This window comes from Microcaecilia unicolor, chromosome 11 (genome assembly GCF_901765095.1).
Source record: "Microcaecilia unicolor chromosome 11, aMicUni1.1, whole genome shotgun sequence".
NCBI lineage: Eukaryota > Metazoa > Chordata > Amphibia > Gymnophiona > Siphonopidae > Microcaecilia > Microcaecilia unicolor.
The window spans coordinates 77,178,725-77,200,376 of NC_044041.1; the positions used below are offsets into that span (position 1 = coordinate 77,178,725).

The 21,652-nt window shown below is 44.4% G+C and overlaps 1 protein-coding gene across 2 annotated transcripts in view; it reads right to left on the bottom strand.

Annotated features, from left to right (window-relative positions):
* Nucleotides 1-16,392: 16,392 nt before the first annotated feature.
* Nucleotides 16,393-21,652, bottom strand: part of DDX49 (DEAD-box helicase 49) — a 53,548-nt gene continuing 48,288 nt past the window's right edge. For both annotated transcript variants that reach the window (XM_030217324.1, XM_030217325.1), the window contains one exon: nucleotides 16,393-18,116. In XM_030217324.1, the coding sequence (XP_030073184.1) occupies nucleotides 17,952-18,116 (165 nt within the window). In that variant the 3' untranslated portion in view covers nucleotides 16,393-17,951. The remainder of the gene's footprint in view (nucleotides 18,117-21,652) is intronic.

The following is a 21,652-nucleotide window of genomic DNA, read 5'->3' on the forward strand; positions in this document are numbered from 1 at the left end:
ACCCATTAACCAACAGCTCAGAGGTTCCTTTTGCTCTCTCTTACAACCTTTCTTCCTTTAATTCCAAGTTTTAAAAAGACCTCCGGGAAGCCACCTGCAGGGGAAGATATTGAATCAGGCCCTTTCCCTGTACAAAACAGAGTCTCTTCCCAAGACATCACAGAGACACATCTGTTACAGCAGAATCAAGTGCCTTTAAATAAAACATTGTTTGTTTTGGATTTGAGGTTCTGTGCCTCTCTGTTTTGAGGGGGAAAGAGCCACCACTGAGGTAACAAGTGCAGAGAGCAATCTTATCCCCAGCTCTGGAAAAGAAGCATGTGACAGCAACCTTAAACAGCCCACCTTCAGCTCTTCAACCATCTTTATTAAATGCCCAAATGTTAGCTTGTATGCAGATTTAAAAAAAGGGTAGATTCATAGTTCTAGTTTTGAGTCCCACTTCTGAGGGAGTTGGAAACCCAGGGCGTCTTTTACTAAGGCGCGCTCACGTTTTTATCGCTAAATTTACACGCTAAAATTGTGGGCGCTCTAAATGTTAGAGACGCCAAATGGAATGCATGCGACAAAAACGTGAGTGTGCCTTAGTAAAAGATCCCCCCCCCCCCCCCCAGCAAAGGAGTAAATGGGAACACTTTACAACTGGATTTAATCACAGGTTGTCTTTAAGAGTAGCTTAAAGAATTAATTCACAATGTCATCATTTTTTTTTTTTTGGGTGGGAAGGGGGGCCAAGGCAGTGGTGCCTGAAAGAGGTGTAGTGTGTTAAAATCACATCCCACAAAAACACCTCTGATTCTAACATTTGATTTTCGCAAGCGGGAGATGTGTTAAGAGCTACAGTGTATTTTTGGAAATTAGCTGTATTTGTGTTCTTCCTTAACAAAGCACAAGCTCCAACCTGTTTGTAATCTTCTCTTCATATACAATGCAATGCAATTGTATTTATTCAATGGGGAGAGGGAGGAACTCGGATTCTAGATTTCAATTGCTAAAGCTGTTGGCCTTTTGGAGTGTCACAATTACATCTGAGTTTGTGATGTTGGACGCTGGATATCCACAGTGGTGTTTTAGACATAAATATTTGGGGTGGCAACAAGGGGGCAAGCTAGTTATTTAGGGAGGCAAGTCAGAGTGATATTTCCATACATAACCCCCTTCCCCCTCCCTTTCCCCTGCAGCCTGTTTAAACTACCAGTAAAGCCATCGCTATGTAATTGATAGCATCATTCAACAAATTCTTCTATGTGAGCGTGAAGTTTGGATTCTCTACAGGATTGGTCAGAATCCCAATATAAGCCTTGAAGCTCCAATTCTATATCACAAACATAGCCGCCGAGAGGGGGGTCGGGGGGGTCAAAATTTCCCAGGTCCAGGCCTCCGGGGGGGGGGGGGCACATTGCAGGGATCTCTCTCTCTCCTGGTCCTGACAGGACCCGGGTGATCGCATCCCGACAGGAGCAGGAGAGAGAAAACTCCGGCGCTGGGTCCTCCTTGCATTGCCTGCCTAGCAGCTGCTGGGCCCTCAAGCTGCACAAGCTCAGTTTTGAGACTGAGCCTGTGCAACCTGAGGAAAGCAGCTGCAGGGGCAGGCAATGTTGGGCAGAGGAAGGAGCCACGCTGCCTGCAGCTGGCAGGCCAGCCAAGGTACTTCGGGTAGGTGGCAGGGAGGGGAGGCAGTGGCGATGACGATTTTTTTATTGGGGGGGGGGCAGTGGCGATGATGATTCTGCCCCGGGCCTGGCGGCAGCAGCCCTGCCCCAGGCCCAGCTCAGTCTCTCAGCGGACCTGTTCACAAACTCATATTCCCCAACAATGAAGCTACAACTGGCCACAAAAAGAATATTCAAATTATGACAATCAGCTCAGGAACAGCATGCACTCCTTCCACTGCCAGATACCTTGTTTAAAGTAGATGTTTTTTTGTTTGTATGGTGACTCTCTCAGTGCTTCTCAACCAGTCTTTGGGGCACGCCCAGCAGTTGGGTTTTCAAGATATCTACAATGGAGATACATGTGATAGGCCTGTATAGCAAGGAGGCATTGCGTGAAAATCTCTCTCATGCATCTTCACTGTGGATCAGGGGCGTAGCTAGGTGGGGTGCAGGATGTCAGGAGTCAAGACTCACAGAAACAGATCAGCGAACGCGCCGGAGACTGGCGCTGAAGAGGACTTCGGCTGGCGGAGGTTGGGGACCCCCGCCAGCAATGGTACCTGGCGGTGGCGGGGGAAGAGGGGGGTCGAAAGAGGTGGGGGAGGGGCGGTGCCGGGGGGGAGGGCTAAAATGTGCCCTCTTACCTCGGGCTCTGGATCCCCCCCTCCCACTGAGGTCTGGCTATGCCCCTGCTGTGGATATCCTGAAAACTCATCTGGCTGGGTGCTCTACCAGAAGTGGAGATCACACTAGTGCTGAACCTTTTTATTTTTCAAACAGGTCAGACACTTTGAAAAAATAACAGTGTACCTGAATGTAACTCACCTTGAGCTACCAATGGCGTAGCCAGACCCAGTATTTTGGATGGGCCCAGAGTTAACTAAGTCAGGCCCTTCCACACCATACCACCATACCACCTCCCCACCTCATCAATATCTCACCTCCTCCTCTGCATCTCAGCATCTGCCTGCCTGTCACTGAATTCCCGTCCTTCCCCGGTGTACCCCACAGGCATCCCCGATGCCTGCAGTGATCCATTATTGCTGTCTGCTCCTGCCCTGCGGCATCTCGGCATCTGCACGCCCGTCACTGAACCCTGTCCCTCAGTGTACCTTGCAGGCATGCCCGGCGCCTGCAGTGATCCATTATTGCTGCCTGCGCCAGCCCTGCAGGCTTCCATCAGCTGGATCCCGCCAGACAGGAAGCAGGAAATGATACCAGCAAGGGTGGGACCCAGCTGAAGGAAGCCTGCAGGCAGCAGTAATGGATCACTACAGGCAACGGGGATGCCCGTAAGGTACACCAGGGAATGATGGGGTTCAGCGACGGGCAGGCAGATGCCGGGAGGTGCCGCGGAGGAGGAGAGATGTTGATGTGGGGTTCCTCTGCTGGGTGGGCCTCAGCCAAGAATGGGTGGGCCTCAGAGACGGCCACAGTAGAGAAGAGGCTGGTGCCGGTAGCAGGGTAGCATATGGGAATCGCTGCCGCCAGCAGCTTTTGGAACATGAAGAAAGAAGGTAAACTCAGGGAACAGAGTGAAGGAAGGAAAGAGGCCAGAACTTGGCCAGGGGGCGGCAGCACTGTCTCAGGTGGAATCTTGCCTCGGGCTGCCCCTGCTCAAAACCTACATAGAAAACTTACCAAATCATAATAGCCCTAACCCACCTATGAACATAGGCCCTAGAGCACCAAAATAACCTACTACTGGGAAACTGGAACAAAATGGACTGCTACATAACCCTAAACAGACACCACATGCCAGCAGAATCCTTCACCTCAGTTGCAAATGCAAAACATGACTCTCACCTGATGCCAAATAGGGAACTGCAACAAAACATGTAGACAAACCTAAAAGCAGATACCAGACTCTGCATGTTGTGCAACACCAGAGAAATAGAAAGAAATGCATGTGCTCCTCTACAGTGCAAAATAAAGCCGACAGATGTAAACACCGACAGAATTCAATCAGTAAACTGAACATAAAATAATTTTTCCTACCTTTGTTGTCTGGTGGTTTTATTATTCTAATCATCTTGTTCCCAAGCTCTGGTTCTGCTTTCCTCTATCTATGCTCTTAACTCTTGTTTCCAGGACCTCATTTCCATTTCAGTTGTTATTTCTTTTCTCACCTCCTTCACTTTCTTCCTTATGTCTGTTTGGCACTGATCTTTCACATTCATCTTTCCTCAATGTTTCTGCCTTCTTCTCAAATCTATCTAGCTTTCTTTCTTCCCTTCCCTTCATGTGCAGCCTGTCTCCCCTCTTCCCTTCCCTATATGTGCAACATGTCTCCTCTCTTCCCTTCATATGCAGCTTTTCATCCTCTCTCTTTCCTTCCATTCTATCCATCCATGTACATTTCCCCCTCCCTGCCCTCCTATCCAAGTACAGTCTTTCCCCCTCCCTTCCCTTCCACCCGTGTACATTTCCCCCTTTCCCTTCCATTCATATGCAGCATTTCCCCCTCTCCCTTCCTTGCCCTCCTATCCAAGTGCAGCACTCCCCCTCTCCCTTCCATGCCCTCCTATTCAAGTGCAGTCTTTATCCCCTCCCTTTTCTTCCATGTACATTTCCCCCCTCTCTCTGCCCTCCTATCCAAGTGCAGGCTTTCCCCCTCCTTTCCATTCCATCCATATACATTCCCCCCCCTCTCCCTTCTATTCATATGCAGCCTTTCCCCCTCTCCCTTCCCTTCTATCAAAATGCAGCTTTTCCCCCCTCTCTGTTCCCTGCCCTCCTATTCAAATGCAGCCTTTCCCATTCTCTCTTCCCTGCCCTCCTATACAATTGCAGCCTTTCCTCCTCTCCCTCCCCTGCCCTCTTATCCAAGTGCAGCCTTTCCTCCTCTCCCATCCCATCATGTAGCACCTCTCCCTTCTTGCTCCCGATGCAGCATCTCCCTCCCTCGAGCAGCAGCGATCTTCAGTCACTGCTGCCTGTGCCGGATCTGAGAATCAAAATTGCAGCTGTGACCTCTCACAGTAGTCTCGCGAGAGTTTGCAGCCACCATTTAGAACCACGGAGCCAACATGGGAAGCAGTGATTGGGGGATCACTGCTGCCTGACCACACACCAAAGCCCTGAGTCTCCAGACCTACTTGAACCATGCAGGTAGGTCCAGGAACTTGGGACTTTTGTATGCGGCTTTCACTGGAGGTGCAATGAAGATTTTTGGGGGTGCATATGGATGGATATCCAAGGTCTGAGTATGAAATTACAAGAAGCCATTCTCTGTGACCTCCATGGCTCCTAACCCAGCAGTGTCTTCTGTTGACTGCAATCTTTCTCATGCATATTCGTGATGGTTATTCACTGGCTGGAAGATGCCTATGGGCTCAGTACAGGCGCATTGTTTCAGAGCAACTGGAACCTAGAAAATAATACAAGTTCATATTGTAAATTCCATCCAAGAGAGCCCATTTATAGACATTCCTGTATCTTCTGAGGCGGATCCAATATTTTCCATGAGGACAGGGCCCTGAATTTGATCTTCTGCTACTGTAAATGTTACAGTATAGAAACTGACAACCAAGAGAACAACCAGCATGTTCCTAGCTTACCTCTCCGTCTGTCTGTTTCTCATTGGATCCTTTTCTTTTTTACTCCCTATCAGTCCATCTCTGCCAGTCCTTCCCACAGTGCTCAGCTCTGGAGCCAGGAAACTTTTAGCAGGTTGATGGCAGAAGTAATATTTTAAAGCCAGAAATATGAACTTCTCCAGATCTGAAAGCACTTTTTAAGTTTTGTTTTCTAATGCAATCATTGGATCCAAATAAAGCCCCAAATTTTCAACCTGTGACTATTTTTTACGTAAATAATCCGCTTTCTAAAAGTCCAAGAGCTCTCTGTTTAAATCACTAAAAAGACAATGTGACACTGGTATTTCTATTAAATGAGCATAAAGCTGTCCTGTGGTCAGAATATCATTCTATAGGTGTCTTCTTATCACAGCAATCATTAATGTATGGTTAGAAGGACACATCCTAGCTGAGCAACAGTACTTCTGATCCCTACACATCATCAGGAACCTGCTCATGCATCCAACTCAGCTTGAGAGATGCCATTTTTGCTGGACAGGTTAAGCAGAGCTATGGTGGAAATGATAACCCTCCCTCTCCTTCTCTGCACATATCCAGCAGATAGCCAAGACCTGTCGCTTCTTCCTCTATAACATTAGCAAAATTCGCCCTTTCCTCTCTAAGCACACCACCCGAACTCTCATCCACTCTCTCATTACCTCTCGCCTTGACTACTGCAACCTACTCCTCACTGGCCTCCCACTTAGCCATCTATCCCCCCTTCAGTCCGTTCAGAACTCTGCTGCACGTCTTATCTTCCGCCTGGACCAATATACTCATATCACCCCTCTCCTCAAGTCACTTCACCGGCTTCCGATCAGGTACCGCATACAGTTCAAGCTTCTCCTACTAACCTACAAATGCACTCGATCTGCAGCCTCTCACTACCTCTCTACCCTCATCTCCCCTTATGTTCCTACCCGTAACCTCCGCTCTCAAGATAAATCCCTCCTTTCAGTACCCTTCTCCACCACCGCCAACTCCAGGCTCCGCCCTTTCTGCCTTGCCTCACCCCATGCTTGGAATAAACTCCCTGAGCCCATACGCCAGGCCCCCTCCCTGCCCATCTTCAAATCCTTACTCAAAGCCCACCTCTTCAATGTCGCCTTCGGCACCTAACCACTTTACCTCTATTCAGGAAATCTAGACTGCTCCAACTTGACATTTCGTCCTTTAGATTGTAAGCTCCTTTGAGCAGGGACTGTCCTTCTTTGTTAAACTGTACAGTGCTGCATAACCCTAGTAGCGCTCTAGAAATGTTAAGTAGTAGTAGTAGTATGCAGTTTGATGACCAAGCCAGCACAGACTTGGATGCATGAGTGGGTTCCCGATGATGTGTAGGGTACAGAAGTACTGTTCAGCTAGGATAAATGTCTTTCTAATCACATGTTAATTGCCAATATAGAATTCACACTTAGCATGCATCATTCTGGCTCCTAACATTAGGCAGTCTTTTGAGAATTACCCCTATAGGGGCAGTGCCAGCCCAAGGCAAGATGCCGCCCTCCCCCAATTCACAGCATTTACCTGTTTTGTCATGTTCCAAACCCGGCAGCAGCAGCAATTCCCATATGCTGCCCTGTTGCAGCACCCACCTCTTTTACTGCGTCTCTGACAAAACAGGAAGTTACATCAGAGAGGCGGCTGCAGTAAAGGGAAGAGGCGGGTGCAGGTGACAAAACAGGTAAACACTGCGAACAGAGTGGCCAATCCCTGAAGAGTGGGGAGATGCTGCCCCTGAAGAGTGCTAATGATTGGGCCGCCTCTGTATAGATGGTGCCTACTATCCTATCCTGTCTATCCTCCCTTATCCTAATCATACATTATCAAGCTTCAACTTTATCATGTTTCATTACTGTTTAAATTTCTCTCACTATAAGACTTTGTATTTCGAATTACTATGTAAGCCGCATTGAACCTGCATTGTGTGGGAAAGCGCGGGGTACAAATGTAATAAATAAATAAAAAATCGGTGCCAAAAAAATAGCATTTAGTGCTATTCTATAAATAACGTTTAAAGTTGGGCACCACTTATAGACTAGCACTTAATGCCATTAACCGTGACTACATTTAGGTGCGGCCAGTTACACCAGTGAAACCCTGGTGTAAATCCTCATGCCTAAATTAGGTGCAGATCCGCCGAATTCTATAACAACGTGCGCTCATGACCCTCCTATGGCCACGTCCCCTTTTTAGACCCACACATAAATTTAGGCACTTAACTTTGTAGCGACGGATTCCCCCTGCTTCCCATTCCCAGTTTCTTCAGCTTCTAGGTAATGCTCAGTCAAGGTTGGAGCCTCCTCTATTGTCTTTAATCCTTGCTGAGCTACTCAAACTTTAGCTGGGGAAGGCAGAATGGTTAAGAATTGTTCCAAAACAATCAGTTTTACTATGGCCTCTGAAGTTTGTTGCTCGGGTTCCAACCACCAAGTGGCCCAATCCACAAAGTTTTGGACTACTGCCCTTGGCTGCTCCCCCTTCTGAAATTCCCTTTTCCTACACTTCTTCCAATATTGCTCAGGGGAGAGTCCCAGTTGGTCCTGTATTGCAGCCTGCACTTCTTTATAGTCCAGGACTTTGGTGGTGTCCAGTTCCCTATGTGTTGCTTGGGCTTTGCCTGTTAAATATGGAGCCAGTCTACTAGCACTGCTCAACTGGCTACCCAAACTGTTTCAGACGCTACGATTCTGCAAATAACAAGGAGAAAACAAAGGCACAAATATGGGTCACCCAGTTTTGGAGCCCTCCATTCCCAGCACCACAAAAGCCCCTCGAGCACACTTCCCCCAGTCAAGGTACCTTTTACCTGGTTTTCCTGGGTAGGAGCGCCTTCCCTGAGGAGACATATAGCCAATGCTCTTCAGAGGCAGGGCTTTTTTTGAGTACTGGGGGGTACTGAATATCGGCACCTTTTCCATTGCCTGCTAAAATTGACCCATGGTCCCCAAGTTTTAATGAAGGCTCTACACACCAGTTCTGCCTTGTCATAGATTCTGTGACTGGTTGCAGGGGGCCGGGATATTGTGGGGTGGGTCCCTCAGTGATCACCCCACCCTGAAGGGTGGCCTGGCATTTGAGTACCGGCACATTTTTCGCTAGAAAAACTGGACTGTTCAGGGGGTTTCTGCAGATCCCACCCTTGCCACAACTTGTCGACTGTTGTTCTCCAGCCTCTCTTCTCCAACCAGAAAACAAAGGGTAAGGAAGTCGTAACAGTGGGAAGAGAAGGGATTTTGGATTTGGTTTGAGTCTTTTTCAGTTGTAGCTTCAGGTGAGTTACATTCAAGTACAGTAGGTTTTTCCCTGTTCCTGGAGGGTTTACAGTCTAAGTTTGAACCTGAAGCAATAGAGTGAGTGACTTGGCCAAAGTAACAAGGGGCTGCAGTAGAATTTTAACTGTGACTTCCCTGGTTCTCAACCCATTAGGCTAACCCTCCACTCAGTGGGTAGAGGGTGAGGGTGGGGGTGGAACAGGGAACAATTCAACATTGGTACCACCCCCCCCCCCCCCCCATGGCTACCAGAATATATACTTATGCTGAGGACTGGGTTGGAGAATCCACCGGAGCAGTCTCAGTGTCATGTTCCAGGTTTTGGCTGTTGCCAGCTCAGGGGATTGCATCCCTCATGAGAATGAGGTTGGTGGGATGATGTCACAATACTGCTTTCTCCAACCTTACATTTTATTCCCAGATTTATTATTTTATTTTATCAGCAGTTAAATTATTTTATTTCAATGAGCTGTGAAGGCCTGGTCAGAATTTTAACAGAGTAGCTGGCCAATAATAGCAGCCTTAAAAACCTAATGGCAGCTTTGCTGAGTACACAGATGCTCTGGTCTCCTGCCTGTCGATAATGAACAATAAGCAAAGGACTGCGACCAAGATTTTTTTTTATCATATTGGAAAAAAATGCCTTTACTTTCTGAACTGATTTTAATATATCAGAGATTAAGATAGCTTTTACCTACAGCGACTCAGTGAGACAGCTTCTGCTTTATCCTGACACCATGACCCTGCACAAGTCCTTTTTTTGGGTGGGATGAGCCCTATAAGCTGGGATGAGCCCCTGGAGAGTCAGCAAGCGGCTTCTCTCTCTCTCTGGCTGCCTCTCAGACACAGACAGTACAACCATGCCATGCTGCTGGCTGAAGGTGATCGAGCTGTGTGGGGCGGGGTGAGTGGAGATGGACGGACAGAGCATCTTAAAATGCAGCTCACAGAAGTCCACGGCGGCCCTGCTGGGGTGACAGACTGCGTCTCATTATTTTATGGTATCTGCAGCCCCCGCCCCCGCCCCCACCCCACAATCCTCTGGCTCAGACTCAGCAAGCATTAGCTTGGCTGCTTCTCATAGCGTCTGTCTGAGGCGCTTCACAGCTTCCTCAAGTTCCCTCATCTCAGTCTGTCGTGGCTCTGCCACGCCATGGGAAGACAGTACTGCAAGAAGAGACATCGCCACTAGTTACAAAAGGTCAAATAACCCAGGGGTCATTTTCCTAAATGTTTATCTGCCCAAAACCTTATTCACATTTTACAAATATTCCAAGTTCCTTTTCATTTTTATGCCTTCAAAAAGCAGCCATTTAGCATTATGTCCTCAGCAAGGTCATCTGAGGACACATCTGAAGTGATAACACTTATTTCTCATGGTCTGGGCTTTAGCCCAGTACCCAGCTCTAGTTTAAAGCTTAATCAATACAAAATAACTTAAATGCATTCACATCTTCTTTGTGATACAAAGCAACAATTGACTTTTTTACACAAGGTCAGTGGGATGCTGCAGAGAATAGAATTTATGGTATCAAAAGTGGAATTTTAAGACATTAAGAATTCCTTCAGGGAGGGGGTAAGGGAGATGGAAAAGTGACTCTTGGAACTGGAATCCTACATTTTATTAACACCTGAAGCTGAGCCAGGGAATGTCTGCTTGTAATACTATACACTCCAACGTCAGTGCATTGCTGCTGCTCTGCTTCTGCTACGTGGCTTCACATTCCCTACAAGGGCTGCAAATTAGGAGGGTGTGGAACAGCCCCACACATGCTCAATTTCATCCAAATTGCTTGCCACAATCAGAAACAGGATGCTGGCATGAATGGACCTTGGCAAGATAGATTTTCTAGCCTCTTTAGTGGTTAAGAAAGCGTGAACCTTTTGCCCTGCTTTATATGCAAACACTGCCACCTACAGGCTGCTGTATCACATAGCAGCTTTTATCTATATCCGGTCACTGGCACCACAGATACAACAGGTTACAAGACCACAGTAAACAATGAAATATGTACCATAAATATTTGAACTAGTGGACAGATTATCAAGCACAAAATTAAGACCCTGTTTTACTAAGCTAAAGTGATGTGAAAAAGTTCTCCCCCTCTTGATTTCCCCAATTATAGCATATATGTCACAATGAATAGATTCTGAATTTTAACATAATAAATAGAAATAAAAAAAAAGAAAAGAAGTTGATACCTTTTTTTATTGGACTAACAATACATTTTTGATGAGCTTTCGAAATTCAGAACTTTAAACAAAATGTAATGGTAGTCAAAAGGGAACACAGTAAACACATAACACAGTTTTTTTTTAAGTAATAACTTAAATGATCTAAGGAACAAAGTTATCCATCACCCATATGAAAAAGGGTCCTCTTGCAGTTTTTCCACAATCCTCTTGTGATTTAACAACTTTGAGTAACTTTTGTCATCAGCAAATTTAATTACCTCACTAGTTATTTCCATCTCTAGATCATTTGTAAATACGTTAAAAAGCAGCAGTTCCTGCACAGACCCCTGGGGAACCCACTACTCTTCTTTGAGAATACCGACCATTTAACCCTACTCTCCGTTTTCTATATTTTAACCAGTTTTTAATCCACAATAGGACATTACTTCCTATTCCATTTGCCCTATCCTAATTTCCTCAAGAGTCTTTCATGAGGTACTTTGCCAAATGCCTTTTGAAAATCCAGATACACAGTTTCGACCAACTCATCTTTAGCCACTTGTTATTCACCCTTCAAAGAAATGCAGTAGATTGGTGAGGCAAGATTTCCCTTGTCTAAATCCATCTTAGCTTTTTCTCAATAATCCATGCTTATGTATGTGCGCTATAAGTTTGTTCTTTATCATGGTCTCTACTATTTTGACGGCACGACGTCAGGCTCACCGGTCTATAATTTCCCTGGAACCCTTTTTAAAAATTGGCATTACATTGGCCACCCTCCAATCTTCCGGTAGTATGCTTGATTTTAAAGATAAATTACATATTACTAACAATAGCTCTGCAAGTTCATTTTTTTCAATTCTATAAGTAAACCGGGATGTATACCATCCAGTCCAGGTGATTTGATACTCTTTCATTTGTCAAATTGCTCCATTACCGGTATCAAGAATTTATTATCTTTTACTCTATGTTAATCAATAGAAATCAAACAAAATAAAACATGGAAAATAAAATAAAATGATGCCTATTTTATTGGACATAACTTAATACATTTCTTGATTAGCTTTTGAAGGTTGCCCTTCTTCGTCAGATTGGAAATAAGCAAATGTGGTAGATGACAGTATATATAAGTAAAACATCCAAGCATTTCATTGACAGTCTAACAGGGTGGGGATGACTTCTATTGATTACCTTTAAAAGTGGACTAACACAGCTACCACACCACTCTACCCTATGTTAAGAAATCTATAGGTCAATTATCAACAACGAATCCTGAGATACCACTTGATGAGTTAAATTTGTTTGTTTGTTGCATTTGTACCCCACATTTTCCCACCTATTTTCAGGCTCAATGTGGCTTACATAGTACCGTGAGGCATTACCCACCTCCGGTGAATCTGTCTCAGACCACAGAAGATGAATCTTTGGGAGTACAAGCTGCTACTTAATTGTAGATTTTGTTCTTCAACCAGATCGTGATTGGATTTCAAAGACTTTTTTTTTCACTATAGACAAGAATTATTTTTTAATTATAAAATTAAGGCTTTTCCTGATGTATCTAAACAAACTAAAAAAAGGCATCAATCCTTTTTAAAACTTCGCCCACGTGTCCTTCAATTAGGGGGAACTTTCTGGCTTAATTTTCCTTGTGTCTTATTAAATTGGAGTCAGTTAAATATGTTTTTTTTGAAAGTGAGCATTTGGAGTCTTTTCTGGACTCTAAACAAAAGCCCGGTCTCACCTCCCCTGTTACTAGCTCCTGTAATATCTACTCCGTAAAATGAATTGTAAAACCTGGGGGGTTCTTCCTTCACTTTTTTCCTTTATTATTTAAATATGATTCCTTGAATTGTGCTTTGCCTCCGATAATTTGTGGACTTAAAAAAAATTGCTCCATTACATCTTCCAGGTTTACAGAGATTTGTTTCAGTTTCTCTGACTCATCAGCATTGAATACCATTTCTGGCACTGGTATCTCTCCTACAGCTTCCTCAGTGAAAACCAAGGCAAAAAAATTATTTAATCTCTCCGCTATTGCTTTGTCTTCCCTGACTGCTCCTTTTACCCATCGGTCTTCTAGCAGTCCAGCTGATTCTTTTAAGCTTCTTGCTTCTAATATACCTAAAAAAGGTTTTGCTATGTTTTTTCCTCCAATGCAATCTTCTTTTCAAAGTCTCTTTTTGCCTTCGTTATAAGCGCTTTGCATTTGACTTGCCATTCTCTATGCTATTTCCTATTATTTTCAGTTGGATCCTTCCGTTTTCTGAAGGATTTTCTTTTAGCTCTAATAGCTTCCTTCACCTCACTTTTTAACCATTCTGGCTGTCATTTGGCCTTCCTTCCTCCTTTTTAATACATGGAACATCTGGTCTGGGCTTCCAGGATGGTAGTTTGAATAGCATCCATGCCTGAAGTAAACTTTTAACCTCTGCAGCTGCTCCTCTAAGTTCTTTTGGTTACCACTCTCTTAATTTTATTGTAGCCTTCTTTTTGAAAGTTAAATGCTAACGTATTGGATTTCCTATGTGTACTTACTGCAGGGCTTATCTGATCATGTTATTGTGCACACTTTGGGTAAATATGAAAAGCTGGTAATCATGATTTTTATTTTAATGTTCCCACAAAGTGCCTGTCTCAGATGATACTTAACTACATCTTCATTGACTTGTTGAGAAGTCCTTGTTAAAATGGTACTCCTGCATGTTAGACTGTACCTGCAGATCCTGGGACTGGAGGTTAATGATCTCCTGTGGGTTTAGCACAGGGCTGCCACCTCTGCAAGCTCAGACAATTGCCAGTGGGCCTCATTGGCTCATATTCATACAACCAAACTTTAGATTTTGGTTTTGGCTTCATCACCACCACCATCTTGGTGCCGTGGCAAGACTGAAGGGCAAAGCCCTGAACTGGAAGTGATGGCCCAGCACTGCAAAATGTAGAAATCTCCAATGCGGTGGATATGCAAGTACGCCTCCTTGAGACCAAGGACTGTGAGAAATTCTCCCACTTGAATCGAGGCTATGACTGCTCTTAGCGTTTCCAAGTAGGACACTCAGAGGCAGTGGTTTAGACATTGAGATTGGAGACTGGATGAAAGGTGCCCTCCTTCCTTGGGACAATGATGTAGACAGAGTCCCTATTCAGCCTAGGGAACTGAAACAATGGCCTGGATCACCAACAAAGAATCTACAGTGGCCTGAACCTCGACTGCCTTGGTTCCCTTTTGACAAGGAGGCTACAAGAAGAGATGAGGAAGCAGGAGTCAATCTCTCAGAATCAGAGACTGAAAAGTGTGTCCATCCACCTGCTGGAGACAGAAAATACTGAACAGCTGGACTGGATGCCGAATGTCTCAGCTCAGTTTTCTATCTCCAACTATCCCACAGGTTCTGGAATAGTGGGAAGCTATGTAATGGAAGATTAGTGTAAAGTGATTCCACATCTACTGTAAGGAGTAGATCTGATTTATCCTCATCAAATTTATCCAAAAGATTAATAACATGGCTAAAGTATCATGCATAGGATTTGATGAGTAGTAGAAAAGGTTGCAGAAAGGCATATATAGTCACCATAATTTGAGGCCTGCTGTATTTGTCTTACTGTACTCAGAATATGAAATATTCCCAGCTTCGGCAATTTGTGTGTGGTAAAACACACAAGCATACTGTTTTACCACAGGATAATAAAGCCCAAAGACTGTGAACAAATCATCTAGAATAAGTAACTTTGGGAGCCAGGGCACTAGAAACATGGATACTTAATCTGAGTGGCTACTGGGGGGGGTTAATCATAATTTTTATTAGTAACAAAGCAGCATAACATGAGCAGTTATAAAACATTGGTTTATACAATTGTCAACCCCAAACCCTCACCTACCCTTCCCTTCTCACCCAAGAAGAAACAGAAGTTCCAGACTTGGTATACTCTTATCAAAGTCCGAGAGTAATCTTTGTTTAGGATGGGTTGCAAAAACCTTCAATCAGTCAGCAATTTAAAAATGCAGGTGTGTGTTCCATGGGGTAGGGCAGTCCACAGTGGTTCCCCTATTTGCTGGAACTTTTTCCAACATGCAGGTTGTTTCCAGCTTGCTTTATAATGTTCTAAAACCATAAAGGCATACAAAACGTTCAACCATTATGTCACATTGGGGGTGATATTGCTCAGCCACTGCAGGAGACTAGTTCTCTATGCCATCAAGACCATATAGTACAATAAAGATTGCTTTGTCTTGGATGGGTTAGGCACATCATTGGCATAGTTATCAAACAAAAAAAAGTCTGTGGTTGAAGAGGAATACGAAATCCGAAAATATGCAGTACTTTGCTGGACATGTCCCCAGAATCATGGGATAGCCGGACAAGACAAAAACATAAGGCCAAAAGAAGGCACTTGCTCAGCAATGTTTCCTCTAAGGAGTTGCCTGGTGTGTGCAAATTTTTTTCATGTGAGCAACAAGTTTTAAAAAACAATTTTTGGGCACCAGTATTAGCAATTCATTTCTGTATATAGCACAAAAAAAAAACATTTTCGTAAGCAACGCTCCTAACACAAATGAGCATTTATTTTATTTTAGTTACATTTGTACCCCACGCTTTCCCACTCATGGCAGGCTCAATGCGGTTTACATATACAGGTACTTATTTGTACCTGGGGCAATGGAGGGTTAAGTGACTTGCCCAGAGTCACAAGGAGCTGTGCCTGAAGTGGGAATCAAACTCAGTTCCTCAGTTCCCCAGGACCAGAGTCCACCACCCTAACCACTCCTCCACTCCTCACACACTCCACATAGAGGGAACATCACTGCTCAGTGCATGTCAAACACTGACTGCTTTTTAATATTCCCATTTGAAGAGCTCTTCTAGGGGATATATAGGCTTGATAGAGAAATTTATATTGCTCTTCCCTGTGAATCACAGAGGTCAGTTTTACCAATGGCTTATATATCAGCCCCTGCATTAAATCCTCAGACACATCTATCCCCAAATCCTGTACCCATGCTTCTGCCCATTTTTGAAAGCTCAAGGACAGCAACTCTGCTCTTAATATCTTGTGATAAAAGGATACCCTCTGAGTCTTATCACCCCCCCCCCCATAAAATATCTTCCTATATTTGTTCTGTATAGGTGGTGGGTGTTTAAATAACAGCACAAAGGATCCTGTGCACCTTCCCATCTTGATAGTACCTTAGTGCTTAGTTCCCAATCACAGCACCATTCCAAGAACAAGCCATTCCATATCTTTGAAGAAAGGAGAAAAGGATTAAAAGATGACATGACAAGGGCCAGTAATATGGCTGCCTAAGGAGCTTGCTTGTGCCTTTACCAGCTTCAGCACATTTTCAAAGGGAAAGGCAGCAGTAAGAGAGACCTTGAAGCAGCTAAACTAGTACTGATAGAAAGAGCGATTCCCCTGGAGGCATCCCAGCCAGTCAGGTTTTCACTGGAAGCAGTGCATGCAAATCTCTCTCCTGAATATTCATTGTGGGTATCCTGAAAACCTGACTGGCTGGGGTGTCTCCAGGACCAGGTTTGAGAACCACTGGATGGAAAGTTGAATGAAATCCTTGGATAAGCCACAAATCTTAAGCCTTCTTGGTAGCTCCAGTTCCACATTTTACCAAGGATCCACAAGATCAGCCAGTGGCCAAAGTTTTTAGCTGTGTTCACTATTCACATTCCATGTTTACCTCCATAAAAACTTTTATTTCTCCATATGTGTAAAATAAAACAAAATCTATTCTCTTTACTCCATAGTACCCCTCCCCCACCTTACACCTTTTAAAGGTAAAAGCAGTCAGTTAAAAAAAATATATATATTTAAAGTTTATGGGTTTTTCAAACTCACTAAAACAGAACAAAGGAATGGTCAGCTCTTCCAGGCTGAGACAGAATTGGTCTCTCTGTTATTCAGCTGTGATGGTCAGTGTTTAAATCAAATTCCAGCCACCAGAGGTTTTTATACTCAGATATTCAGTACCAGTATCTAGAAGACTATCGGTGTATAACCTGCCCTCTGGCAGTCAGCCAGGTATCAGCAATATTCAGACTGGTACCCAAACAACTAAGCAGATAAATGTTAGAACAGCTTAACTTTATCTGGTTAGCAGACTGAATATCTTTACTAACCAGGTAACCTGCAACTCTGCTCAGGTTCTGGTTAGAGTTAGGGTAGTCAAAAGGGGATTTTCAGCCCCATTACCCCTGGATAATGCTGTTGAAAACCTAAGTATGGCTGCAATCCACCCCTACCCTGATAAATCCCGAGTATCGACACGAGTGCTTTCATGGTCTGTTTTATTAATGTAACTGATAAGCCTGACTGGAGGACAGCAGAGTATGCCTCCACCATCTCATAGCAATTATATGGTATGAATCAAATGACAGAAACTCCGCACACAGGAGCCTGTATGCACATGACCAAAGCTGCCAAGTACACACCAATCCAAACTATGCTGGGCGACTGGAGAAGAAATACATCTCCCCTCCCTCCCTCCCTCCCTCCCAGATATTCAAAACCATTTAACCGCCCAGGAACGACACTTGGCTAGTTAAATGGTACTTAGCCAGCTATCTGGCAATATTCAGCTGGCTGTCTTCCACTGAATACTGCTGGATAGTGCCTAGCAGATAACCAGTTATATAGCGCGATATCCGTCAATTTTCGGCACATCGCCAGCTAAGTTTGGCAGCCAAATTTGGCTGCGTCAATAGCAGGCCTATTTCTGGACAGTTCCAACTTAACCAGCCAGTGCTGAATAGTGGCTTGGTCAGTTAAGTTGGAACCGGCCAAAAATAAACCGGATATGCAGTGCCGCTCACTGGAAATGGCCCAGTATTGAATATCCAGGCTCAGCACTGACCATAGGAGGCAGCATGGCTACCTTCTGCAGTCTGAATATCAGCCCCATCGCATCGCAGTATCTGCATAACATGAAATATCTGCTCACACACGGTCCTGAGGATGCAGACATAGCTGGTCTCTGGCTCTTTCATTCATACACAGGGTGCACATAGTCCGGACCCCACCCCCCCCCCCCAGCCTCATCTATGCACACACTATCTCCAGGTGTGAGCAGGTCCATGGGAGACAGCTGATCCTTTGGCACTGCCCTGGGACATGTAGTCAGCTGTGATGCAGCTGTATCTCACCACACTGGTTCACATATTCTCCCAAAACTAGTCGCCACCAGCAGCCACTCTCACAGTCCAATGTGGCAGGGACAGGAACTGGCATATAGCTACTGCAGGAAGAAGAGGAAGCCAGTGACATCACGCCTTCTCCAGGATCGCCTGCTTCTGCTTTTGTTCCCGCTTCCTCTGCAGCTGTACTTCCTGCCTCCGCTGCAGCGTCTCCTGGATTTGGTCTTTAAATTTTCGCTTTTGTCTCTTGATTTTCTCCAGCTCAGCTTTTCTCTTGGCTTCCAGATCTGGATCCTGGAAAAATTGATAAGCATTAAGGAGGCACTTTGCCAAAGCATTTTCCATTGGTAAAGCATATTTTACAACAGAATCAGGCTCTTATAAAACCGAATGGAGGAATACACCTGCATAAACATTCCTGTCAATATGATGGTAATAGGGGTTACCGAGGGCACACACTAGAAGCGGGTGTAAATTTGTGTGGAGCCTGCCTTATTGCATTGCATATGGATTTTTCAGTCTTGTTCCCTAGAGCAGATGCAGACCCAAAATGTGAATTCATGTTGGTATTTATAGATTGGCTGTGCAGAGCAGATAACAGAACGGTGATATCCTTAATTTATAATGTTTGTGGAATTTAATGATAAATGTGTGAAGAACTACTAAAATGGACCGATGATGAGAAGCTGGGAAACCAATTCATGCCGAATAAGGTAAGGGGGTAATTATATATAGATAGCCTAAAATTAACCAGGGCCCTAGTTTGGAGGAGTTGGGGGGTGGGGGGGGGGGGGGGGGGGGGGGGGGGAGAGAATGACACCACTCTCACAGGGTGTAGAGTGCTGAATAAAGCTAAGGGGGTAATTCTGTAAAGATCACCTAAAGTTAGGTGACAGGATGGGGAGAACTAAGCACAGATGCATCAACTTACACTAGCTCAATGGCTGACATAAATGCTTGCGTCTAACTGGTGCGCATAAATGCTAGTATTCTATAACACCCGTGCGTAACTGCCTGACATGTCCTGACTCGCCTATGCCCCTCCCAGGTTCACATCCCCCTTGAAGCTATGTGCTCTGGAATTTGTGCGCACAACTTACAGAATACCGACTAAGGGCAGTTATGCATGTTACTACTAACGGGAGCCAATTAAGTTCAATTATTGCTCATTATTAAATTACATTGCGCGTGCAACTGAGCTTATTGTATAACCTGTACTAGTTGCAAATTTGCACGCTAGTCGCCAATTTGGGCATGCAACTTCCTAGAATTTTTTTTTGAGGGGGGGGGGAATGTCTTTCTCTGTTGATGGTCCATATAGTCACGTTATGAAGACTGAAGAGGGAGGCACGCTATACATTTGGCCTTTATAAAAACAGTCATAACTTTGGAACTTTAACAGGGGTTACTTTTTTTTATAAAGATACACCCTGTATAAAATTACACTCTTGGGTGCCCTATTAAAAACAGCCTCTCCAAAATCTCTCTCACAAAGTTACAACTACTCTAAAGCAGGTATTATAACTTTTCCATCTACATTTGCAAAGATGTGTGTATTAAAAAATTGTTTTGCCACCCAAACCTTCCCCCGGCAAGTCTGGCATCGCCTAACCTACCTTCCTCCCCCCCCCCCCCCCACCCTTCAGTTCTGGTTTTTCTCCCCTCAGCTTGTAGCTGTTGCCAGCAGCAATTATATCAGGCCTTCCTCTGCCAGCCCCGGGGTCCTTCCCTTGGACACAGCTTCCTTTTGTTGCATGGGCGGGGCGCAGTAGAGGGAAAGCATCGGGGGGGGGGGGGGGGGGGGGGAACCAAAGGTGGTGTAATCACTGGAAAGCCTGATGTAATCACTGCCGGCAACAGCTACAAGTTAGTAAACTCGTGGCTGAGGGGAAAGAAACTGGAAGGAGGGGTGAGGAGGAAGCAGGTAGGGAGACTGGATACCCGGGAGGGAACAGGGGTGGAAAGGAGATGAGACATTCTTCATTGAAGGAAAGGAAAAGGTAGAGGCAGAGACAGAGATATGCTGCACACAAAGGGAAGGGAGAGACATGCTGCACAGGAAGGGGAGAGGGAGAGACATGCTGCAAAGGAAGGAAAACGAGAGACATGCTGCAAAGGAAGGAAAACGAGAGACATGCTGCACACAAAGTGAAGGAGAGACGTGCTACACATGAAGGAAAGGGAGAGGAAGAGACATGCTGCACACAAGGAAAGGATTGGAAAACTGCACATGAATGGAGGGGAAGGGAGAAGTGGAAATGCTGCACATGAATGGAGGGGAAGGCAGACAGGAAAACTAGATAGATTCGAGAAGGAGGCAAAAAAATGGAAGAAAGCTGAATGTGAAAGATCAGTGCCAAACGTAGACATAGGGCAGGAAATGAAGACGAAAGGAGATTAGAAAAGAAATAGCAAATGGACACAATGCCCTGGAAACAGAGTTTAGAGGGAAGCAGAACCAGAGACTGGGAACAAGATAATTAGAATAATAAATTCACCAGACAACAAAGGTAGAACAACTGATTTTATTTTCAGTTTAATGACTGAATTGTGTCATTGTTGAGAATTTTCATCTGTCAGCTTTATTTTGTACTGTGTAGGAGGACATGCATTCTTTCTATTTCTGCACAACATGGAAAGTCTGGTATCTGCTTTTGATTTTTGTCTACATTTCAGTTTTTGCCTTCATGTTTTGTGGTCCCCTATTTTGGATCAGGTGAGTATCATGTTTTACATCTGCAACTGAGGTGAAGGAGTTTGCTAGCATGTAGTGCCTGTACATTCTATAAAAGTCTAGCTTGTTTCAGTTTCCCAGTAGCAGGCATTTTGCTGTGGAGAGTTCCTGAAACAAGGGAATAGGTCACATGCAGGCCCTTCATATTCAAGACACTGCTGAATTAAGGAGAGAAGTAATCAGCCTGGTGTTACTTAATGTGGATGGTGTACCTTTCTGCACTGCTGAACTCCAAGGTGAAATCAACATAAAATATGTGTGACAAACTCTTAGTATTTTTTTTATTATTATTTACATTTTTTTAAATCAAATCTGTCCTTCTTTCTATGTTTTTACAAGAACTGACTTTCTCTATGACAATAAATTCAAACCTTATAATAAAACAGAGAATAGACTGCCCCCTCATCCCCAAATTTCCCCTACTGTTTCTCTCTGGTATACATCTTTCAAATTCTGGCTCAATATATTCCATTCCTGTTCACATTTTTCATGAGTCTTATGCCTGAGAGCAGTCAGTTGCTCCATTAACATCACTCTCCTAAATCTACTGATCCATTGTCCCATACTCTGGGAACTCAAACACTTCCAAACAGAAGGCAAGTTCGCACATAGCTGCAATGAAGCAAGTCTCTATTGTTTTTCTACATTTTTGGGAGCTCTCTTCTGACCATAATTTCGTTTAAAAGTAAGTTGGGTTCCAGCCTTCCAGAAAACTTAAAAGATATGCCAAATTACTTGCTGGATTTGAACCCATATTTCTGCGCAAGTGCACCCACCAGATACGAAAAAGGTGCCAACTTCCCCACAACTCCTCAAGCATTCTTGGAGGTAGTCAGGAACATCCTGGGTAGTCAAGCAGGTGTTATGTACTATCTAAGCCAGTTTTTTTTTTTTTTTTTTTTTTTTAACTACAACCGACAGAGATGACCTGTCAACCTTTTCACATATTATCTTCTACTGTTTTCCATTAACAAATTCCCCAGATCTTCTTCACATTGAGTCATAAATTCAAACTTCTCAAATGTGTTACCCCGTATTATATCATATAATTCTGATATCAGCCCTTAAAATATTTGGCGTGTTTAGCTCTAGATAT